Genomic DNA, 9,893 nt, shown 5'->3' with positions numbered 1-9,893 from the left:
TGGAGTCCTAAGAAATCTCCCTATCTAAGATGTGGTCCTCTGATAACCTTGGTGCCTCAACAGATTTGTTCCCTGTTATGAAAAAAGCTAAATGAAAATGCCTAACCCCAGAAATAATCTGGGGATGAGGCTCACAGGTAGAGAGTTTGCCTAGCATGAAATCTAGGGTTCGATCTCCATCACTGGAAAAAAAAAAAAAAAGCCCTCCAGAAATAAAACCACCTTCTCACCCACAGTCTTCCCTGTACATTCTGAAAGGGGGAGAAAATTCACCCACATCTGATTCATTTTATAATTTCTTCTTTAAGAAAAAGTCTTTCTTCCTCAAAAGGAATTGGTGAGCTGTGTGTCACACAATCATCATCAATAGTCACAAAACAACATAGCAAGACCCACAACATTGCCCATACAGTTTTTTTTTATTAACAGAAAGGAAAATTAGAAAGGGGGAGAGAGAACCTAATATTCTCTAAAATTTGTGGAACTCACAATGTACAGTTCTTCTGGGCTTCAGGCACTGCCACAATGTGGAGATCAGTATAAGATAAACTGAAAATCCACGAGTCAGAGCTTGAGGAAGCCTAGGGAAGCCAACCTCACTGACTCAAAAGTAAAACTGTAAAGAAATTCCAGCACACAAACGACTCAAAAATCCAAATGATAAAAGTCCAGGAATAAATTGCATAAAACTTTTATTATTTATTAGCAGTGTATTCTTCTACACTTTAAAATAGAACAAAATATCTTCTGGAAGATAAACTATTCATAACAAAATACATGTCAAACAATTTTTATTACTGGAGTAGAATTGCTTTGCTATACACTCTCTATATTATACACAACCCCTTCTTGTGCCTTATGTATACACATGTGTATAAATAAGCTTAAGACATACACATGTAGATACACAGGACTTATATACACACCTAATTACGGAAAATTTACAGTAGTCAACTTTACAATCATATTAGTAGCTGCACACAAGTTAGTGTTCATAGAACAACTAGAATGACAGTATGGTTCTCTTTTCCTTACATCTCAAGTATCTTCTGGATTATTTTCAATGAAAATTGGACAAATAGTATCATCTTCCTATACAGACAACCAACTTCTTTATAATAACTCATAATAAAATATTATACTTTTCAGCTTCAGAAAAGATACACAATTCAATTTTTTATTTTCATTTTTGATTCCTAAAATATACAATTCCTTTTTCCATCAGTCTTGTGCAATTATTTGGTACTGTGGTTATGGGAGTTATGTTAACAAACCTGAGTCAAACATTCAAATGCCTTCAGAGAAATGTAAAACATGAATAAGGTGTCTTGCTGAAGCATATATAATCGTCTGAAGGTACCCCCTCCTAATAAATATGTTATAAATATCTCAGTGGTTAGAATAAAGCACTGGGTATGAATCTACTTAACCAGCCCTTGCAGTGTCTATTCTTAAGCAGCCTGGCAAAGAATCAGGAACTGAGACTCTCCAGTACAAAAATGAAGGACACAGGCCTTTGAACACCTCAGTACAGGGTATACTTAGATGAAAGGGCCATGTGTATCCACAGGGGACCCTTCATTTTCTCTTCAGGTTCTAGATACACCAATGTGTACATCAGGGGGTTGTACTGTGTTTTTAAAACAATCTCCAATGTACAGATCAACTTAGCAGCATCTTTTCCAGCTTTTCTTTCATTGATTTAGAATGAGTGTCAGACCACATGTGCTTACAGGGCAACAATCACCTCATACCAAAAGCAGAATGCTCTGAGTTAATAACTCTTGAAGTGCTTTTTGGTCATTGAGAGCATTATTGTACATTTACTGAGAGAGCTCTTACCAAGCATAGACATCAATTTTGAAATACGTATCCTTTCTCTGCATATTTACAAGAAGAGATTATAAGCAAAATAAATGGTTTAAGGCATTAAAACAAAAGCGCTCTTGTGAGAGGAGGAAAGAAATAAAAGCATTTGGAATGTTCCATCATTTCATATAGAAAAAAAGGAAAAATACCCAGTGAATTCTGATCTTAAAGAGATGCTAAGCTCGTTTTATTAAGCTGCCTACTTTTGAAGGCTCAGGAACAAAACAGAGTGGAAAGGTTTTGTCCTAAATAAGCCCTATGAAACAATTCTTTCGGTAGAGACAAATTTGGATGAACTCAAATTCAGATGGACTTCACCAGATGATCCCTGATATATTGTATCCACAATGGGAGCATAAAAATCATTGCCTAAAACTGGTCTCTTTTGCTTTCAATTAATAAGGAGGCATTATTTACTTATTGTAGACAAAACCATACCAAAACTAAACAGATTTAAAATACAAATTTTTGGTAACAAACGGCAGAAAAATCTAAATCAAAATATAGTCTAGCTTTTACATAATTTTATATATTTATAAATTTATCAAAATAGTTTTATAAACCTCACAATACATAGATAATTTAACACTGTACATGTAAATGCAATAACAAATGCATTACTGAAATACATTAAAAATAACCTTTTAAAATACCAAATTCAACACTAAAACTGTCTTTAAAAGTACTGAAATCTCCATAAACGTAACTGCAGTGCATTTATAGTACTCATTAACCAGTGCTCTGGGTTCAAGTCTCTTAATGATGTTATGTTAGCGCTCTCTCTAATTTAAGGTAAGAAGGTAGAGTCGTCCTCCCAGCAAGCCGGAGCTTTCTTCCACATTGCTCGTCCAGATGTCTAAGAATGGAACGGCTTTCACCAGAGTGGCAAGGCCTTAGTAATGAACATATTCAGACTGAAGGGACTGCGTGGGAGAGACAGAAGCTGAGGTTAAATTCCATCACATGTAAGACTGATAACAAGTCATACAGCCTTCTCCTTCAACACACGGCAGCTTGGGTCTATTATATAAACAATACTTTAAGAAAAACTAGAAAGCAAAAGATAGGAGAAATAATGAGATAATTCAGTTATATAGAGTGATTGTCAGAAAACTCTATATTTCAAAAGATTTAATCACTTATTAATAGTGGTTACAATTAAGGATTAACTGAAAATGAAGAGGTGGCCTAAATTTGATTCCTGAGCTTTTGTGCAATAATATTAAATCTTATTCAAAAATATTCAATGACATTTAAAACTAATTGAGAACTGTTAGCATAAACTTTGAGAATTTGTTTTCCTTACTACATATAAATAGCATGGTAATAATGATTTTCGTGCATAGTTAGCTGCCACTTAAATATAGTTCTTAAGATGCTTGAGTTTAACAGACATCTTATCAATCCTTTCCATTAATGGAACACAAAGTACTTTGGAATCTGATCTGAGGACCTAAAGACTTCATGGAAACAGAAGGGGTCTTGGAGTCACAACTTAACAGTGGACAAGCTCGAGTAAACAATTCAAATCCTCCCATATCTCATTAGATGCCACCATATAAAAGGAGCATGGGAGACATGCATCAAAATGCCAGGACAGCAGACAGAAACCTGGAAAAAAGAAAAAGTTTACCAAAGTGATTTTTGAGCAGCGTCTAATGTTTCATAGAAAAAACACAAATCATTTCTAAATATTAACAATCCTTTGCACAACTCTAATCAAATCCCTTAAAGCGACATCAATTACTTGCTTCTCTATCAGGTGCTTTCCTTTCTTACTCAATAATTTTTCAAACTGGCTGCAGCATTTTATTAACAGGTCTTATTTTATTAACAAATCTTATCAATTTCAAGACTGGTCTGATTTGGTGATGATCTAGGCATCAGTTAAAAAAAAGAAATAAAAAAAAACCCCAGCAACATATTTTTTCACTTTCCAAAGAATTTATGAAAGTCAAACTACCTTTGTTTAGCTTCAAAGTCTAGGTGAATTTTATACCCTAACAACAGCTATTTACCAAGTACATTTGAACCCAAGGAACCAGAGTTTATGATCCCTCATCTCTAAAGGCAAAAGATCGCATTGTCATAACACATGAAGTAAAGACCAAGGTGTAGACATTAGCTAGCAATATTATCTACAGTATAAAATTAACATTGTGCACCAGCAAAGGATCGGGAGATGGGCAGTAAGAAAAAGAGGGACAGTTCTCTGGGCTACGAATTTCAAAGAGGTTTGATGGCAAGAGCTGTTAGGAAGAATGGAAGGAAGTTTTGAAAATTCACTTTCTTGATATTAGATGTGGGGTTTAGCAAAATAGCACTGAGATGAATAAGGATTATACTATACTATAAATATGTTGATCCCACAGAAAGAATAAAAAGATAAGACCCCGATAAAGTCCAGTGGAGCTAGTGTTGTACCATCAACCCATACGCTTTCAGCCTGTGGGATACCGGTGGCCGTATTAGCAGTATGAGCTAATCTTTCCTTTGCCCCCCGATTTTTCTGCCGTCTGACAAATAACCAGAGGTGCATCCTGTTAAATCTCTCTCCTATTGCAAGAATACCAAACATGCATGTTCTAGATTCCATGCTTTCTCCAGAACATCCAACTTGTATTTTTGTTCCAATTTGGAAAGTTGCAAATTCTACCACTAAGAGACATTAGAATACTCCTTAAATGGCTTATGAGGTTGTGTTTTCAAGCACCCCTTGGAGCCTCAGGGCTTCCTCAATTCCCAATAAATAAAGGATGCAGGTTTTGGCAGACAGTGGTCAAGGGGCTTTTATCGAAACTTTCCTCAAGGATACTTATATATAGGCATCAATGTGTGAGGTAAACCTGTGTGTGTATTTATACCTTTCATTTCATAACTCACTGTACCCACTGATCTAGAACATGGAAATAATTTCAGGTTTCTGTTAGTAATATGAAATCATTGATCTCCTTGTCAAAGACATTGCTTTTACATAGCAGAGCTTACAGACCCTGGCCAGAGTTCAATCCAGCTTCAAATACAGTTCACCACAATCCCTACTGCTTTCCTTTCCCCACACCCAGCTTGCTTTCTTAACATACTGGAATGGCTCTGTAGGTCTCTGCAAACAAATGAAGACACGATTTGGCTAAAGTAAGCCTTTTGATCCTCCAGTTTATTCACGGAACAAAAAATTATAGGTGTATTAGGTGGTGGGGGATAAAAATACAACACCAAGGTTCTTAAAATTTACTCCATAGCTTCTTATAGGATATAACGAAAGTTCAAAGAAATAAAAGATCAGTAAAAAGAGGTTTGGCAAATTATTGTGACTTCAGTATTTTGTAGGAAATTAAGATCCTTTTATTCTCGATCTAAAATAAAAATCTTAATGGAAAAAGACTAATGAAAGAAAATTGTCAAAGTCTATGAGATCAACTAACTTCAAAACGTAACTAACACTTTAAGGTCTAAATGGGAGAGGAACAATGTGAGATAATGCAGACACTTCGATTTCAAAGCTCTGTGGCCTACATGATGGGGTTCCTTCCTTCCTAAGGGAAGAGGTACTCAGACATATCTGCCAGCACTAGGCAGACCTTGAGGAAAAGCAGTAGTACTCAGCACTTGGAATCTCAGTACCAAAGATGGACACATAAGCCCCTTTAGATCCTGCTTTAATCTAATGGACATCATCATGACGAAGCATGACTTCATGCTTTCTGCAAAGACACAGGCAAGGTTACCAACTGAAAAAATGTTTTCCACCTGCCTATATATCACCAAATCCAAAACGCTCCAAAATCCAAAACTTCTTCAGTGCTGACCTGACACAAGTAAAAGCTCCTGCACCCGATGTCATAGGTCACAGTCAGCTTACAGGCACACTAAAAATACATAAAGGGCATATGATCTGTAAGTGATATCCATGTTTATACTCAGGCTCATCTCAGTAGATCTCATGTATATATAAATATTCCAAAATCCATTCCAAATAAGGGGTAGGTGCTCAACCCATACTAATATCCTAAAAAAGATAATAACCAATTACTAGCATTTTCATTTTTATAATAAAAGTGTACTTTGCATTTGAAAGTCAGTATCATTATTACCATCAGTTTTATTAAGCCAGATTCAAAGGAAAACTGTCTAGAGTTCTTAATAAGTTAGGTATATTACTTGCTAGGTCATCTATTCTCAGATAGATACTTCTTATTTTCTACATGGCAGGTACAGTTCAGACATCTTACATGTCCATTAGGATGAAATTGTCTTACACATTCAGCATCAAAAATTTTAATGTCAAAATATAAGCCTCCATCAAGAAGTCTTGTTCCCTGAAGGCAGTAAGATTTGACATAAAACAAAGTGTTAGGTAAGGAGATCAAGACAATTTGTTCTGTTCTGGAAATTTGCTGCTAATCTGTTTTGGCAGATGTATGTATTAACTTTAAATTTTTAGGTACTCTGGAGGTGTTTCTTTTTTAAACAGCCCAGTTACTTAATAATGGCAGAAAAAAATGTCTCATACTTGGGGCTGGAGAGATGGCTCAGCAGTTAAGACCCCACATGGCAGCTAACAATAGTTCCTAACTCCAGTTCCAGGGGATCTGATGCTCTTTTCTTGCCTCTGTGGGCACTGCACAACATGGATGTGCTTACACACATGTAGGCAATAGACTCACATAAAAATAAAATAAATCAAAATTTTTAATGCCTCATAATTGTAGACATAAATACGGTACAGACAGTTAAAAAATAAAGCTGTGAGCTGGCTATCAAAAGTAACAGATAACAGATTAGCATCTGAGCAGAAAACAAATGAAGTAAAGCCATATTTTCAAATAATTTGAATAAAAAGCACCCAGCGCTATCACTCTGATAGATCAGAGTCCTTCCTCAGATCTGCGTGGGCTTTTACCACATTGACTTTCTCTTTGGTATATTTCTCCATTTTCCCAAGTGTCTTAAAGAAGAAAAGGTTGTTTGCTGGTTCTCCCCAGTTTAAGTTCTAACTAAAGGCAAAATGCACGTAAAACAAAGTTTGCTTGAATGCGTAAAAAGAAAACTATGCGTCTGGGAATGTGGGATTTCATCCATAGCGCTGGTATTTAAAGTTTTAAAGAATAAAATTCAACACGGGGGGAACTTAATTCATCTATGACTCTCTTTTACTCCCTTTACATTCGCTTAGTGTCTCTATAATAGCTTCCAGCTCTTGTACCGATTAAGGATTGACATGCAAAATGAATACACTGATACGTTGTCTCTACAGACGCAGTTTCTTAATGCTTTAAAAGAACTTGCCTCCAGTGAAATATTGCAAACTTCTTGAATTACAGTAGATGAAACATAGCTGGGCAAGGTTTTATGGGTACCACGTTAACATACAAAGACTTAATGTTTGAGAGAAAATCAGCTGGGAAGGACATATCTATATACATTTTCTTGGTGTTCCCTATGCATCTCATGTGTTCTGGGATGTAACAAGTCAATTTTGGTTAATTAAAACACTATATAAAATATTCTTTTACCTTCCTACATGGCTTTTAATAGATTCTTTTTTCTGGGGGAATTTAATATAGGCTTTTCAACAATCACAAGGAGCTCAATTGTTAGATGACAGGTTGTTGACACCCAGCTTGACTCAGCCAACCATTACAGGAGTGTTTTCAGTTCATTTGAACACCAAAATTATATTGATGGAAACTCATTTTAAATTTATTTTCTCTTATTTTAGTAAAGCCATATTTTAAAAAATAGACAACTTCTAGATTACTATATATTAATGTCAACACTGAAAACTTGGCTTTTGTTTTGTTAGTGGGTCACATGCTGTAACAAAGGTATGTGGGCTCCTAGGTGCCTTCACTTAACATTCATGAGAACAAATATAGTATCCAACTTCTAGTTCAATAATACTTATTAGGCACCTTTATACCATGGAGCCTCAGGAAACAAAGATGCTCTGAGCAGCTTAAAAGCCAGCAGAGAATCTTGCACATATGACTGTGAGAGTGACAGGTGTGTGAACAAAGTCCTATGAGAGTCACGAAGCAAAAGGCTTTCTATCTGGATGGGTCACAGACGCTTTATCAAAAAGATGAGTATTATAGCAGGCCAGGGAATGTAAACCCAAACAGAGAAAGGAGGATGCACAGAGTGAATGGCATGTGCTCAGCTTTAGGATCAAGCAGCGTGTGGATGCCAGGATGATATCAAGACTCAAAACACAGCTGCTGTTAAGGACACAGACAACAAGACACATGATCTGTTACTGAAGAGCCTTGAATGGTAAGGCAAGCCAAGAAACCAAGACTTGGCGCTCTGGGCAAAGCAGAGCCTCTGAACAATGCCAAATACAAACATGTGTCTCAGAAACAAACACAGACAGTAGTATACAAGAAAGAAAGTCAAGGCAAGAGATGTCCACACCAGGGAGAAAGGATACAGGAGCTGCTTAATCATTCACAAAGCAGAGTTAGAATGGAAAGGCACGCTGAAAAGCAGGTGTTTCAGGGGACAACTGACAGGACCTAGAGGGCATGTGGCACGGGGAGACAGCAGTGGTCCTTGGGTGACCAGATGAATAAAACTGGCATTTTGAGGGCAGGAAACCAGAGGCACGGACAGCTAAAAGAATAAATATTCTCTCCACACTAAGTAATACCCATAGGATATTAGAAATGTACATTCGATGCTTAGGAGATCACCAGAGAGAGAAAGGGGCAAGGTCAACACCTAGGGGAAAGTCACCAAGAAGCAGCAGAGGAAGATAGAGGGGAGGGAATCAAGAGAAAATGATGTTCCAAATTTAAAGAAGAGAAAGTACAGGAAACGTGGGTGGGCAGTGTTGTCAAATGCTATGCAAAGACCACAAAGAGTGAGAGTACCAGAGCAGACCTCACAGAAAGCTTTGCATTGCAAAGAGGAGCCACCTCCAGCCAAGAGATCACCAGGGACATGAGAGACAGCAGTGTGATTCTCCTTCTCCAAGGCTGGCCATAAAGGAGAAATTGTGAGAAGCCCAAGGAAGGAGTTTTCTCCATTCGCCATCATCCTGGCAAAGGTGGATGCGTGTGGAGACAGGAGACAGGTGGAGAAGAAGAGACTACAGGACACCCGAGGAAAGAAGAGGATGGATGACAATGCCTGAAGAGAACAGCACAATTATAAATGGACCTACTGTTGGGAAATGGTTGGGTAGCTCTGATTTATAAGGACAGAGAAGGGCTTGGGAGATGTCTCAGTTGGTCAAGCACTTGTCTTGCTTTACTCCAAAAACCTATGCAAAAATATCAGGTGTAGTGGTGCACACGTATCAACTTTACAGTGGAGGCAGGTATATTCCTGGAGTTTGCTGACCAGCCAGGCTAGCCTATTCAGAACGTTCCAGATCAGTGAGACCCTGTCTCAAAGGAGATGGATGGAGTGCCTGGGCATGGCACTGGAGGTTATCCTTTGGCCTACACACACACACACACACACACACACACACACACACACACCCCACTCGCACACACCCACGTGCATCCCTACATACCTATGCACACATACAAACATGCAATAAAATAAAATGCAACAGAAAAAAGGATGAGTCTAATGCAGATACAGCCTGAGGTCGAGGACAGTTAAGAGAAGTTTCCTCAAAATCTGTGTTCTCAGCAGATTTCAAGGCGTGGCCAAGAGGCTCTGGCAGTGAGGACACACTTCATAGATGACAGATGTTCAGGAGCAGCCAGTGTGGGGAGGGGAAGCCAGGGCAAAACGGGAAACCCATACTAACTGAGCACTGAGGGACTAAGTAAGTTAAAGAGATATTTGAAATGAGTTTTCTCCACCAGTTCTTACAGGAGAGGGACTAAGAGATTTTTTTTTAATGGTTGAGGCAGAAAAAGATCTTCATCTTACTGAGAGATGGGCTCAAAAGAGAGGAGGGTGCAAAACAGGCCACTAATAAAAAGACCTCAGCCTGTATCTCTTTTTATATATTTTTATTTTATGTGCATGAGTGTATTGCCTGCATGTGTGTAAGTGCACCT

At 37.7% G+C, this 9,893-nt stretch overlaps 1 protein-coding gene across 4 annotated transcripts in view; it reads right to left on the bottom strand.

Moving 5' to 3' along the window:
- Positions 1-692: 692 nt before the first annotated feature.
- Positions 693-9,893, bottom strand: part of Cdc14a (cell division cycle 14A) — a 190,900-nt gene continuing 181,699 nt past the window's right edge. For 3 of the 4 annotated variants that reach the window (XM_017800530.2, XM_017800532.2, XM_017800533.2), the window contains one exon: positions 3,064-3,480. In XM_017800530.2, coding sequence (XP_017656019.1) covers positions 3,394-3,480 — 87 coding nt within the window. In that variant the 3' untranslated portion in view covers positions 3,064-3,393. Of the gene's footprint in view, positions 2,793-3,063; positions 3,481-9,893 lie in introns of those variants that run through there. The other variant, XM_017800531.2, reaches the window with a different exon arrangement.

The sequence above is a fragment of the Nannospalax galili genome, unplaced genomic scaffold (assembly GCF_000622305.1).
Source record: "Nannospalax galili isolate Female #2095 unplaced genomic scaffold, S.galili_v1.0 scaffold2280, whole genome shotgun sequence".
Classification (NCBI taxonomy): domain Eukaryota; kingdom Metazoa; phylum Chordata; class Mammalia; order Rodentia; family Spalacidae; genus Nannospalax; species Nannospalax galili.
The sequence above is the reverse complement of the archived record's forward strand: the minus strand, read 5'-3'. Positions and strand labels throughout refer to the sequence as shown.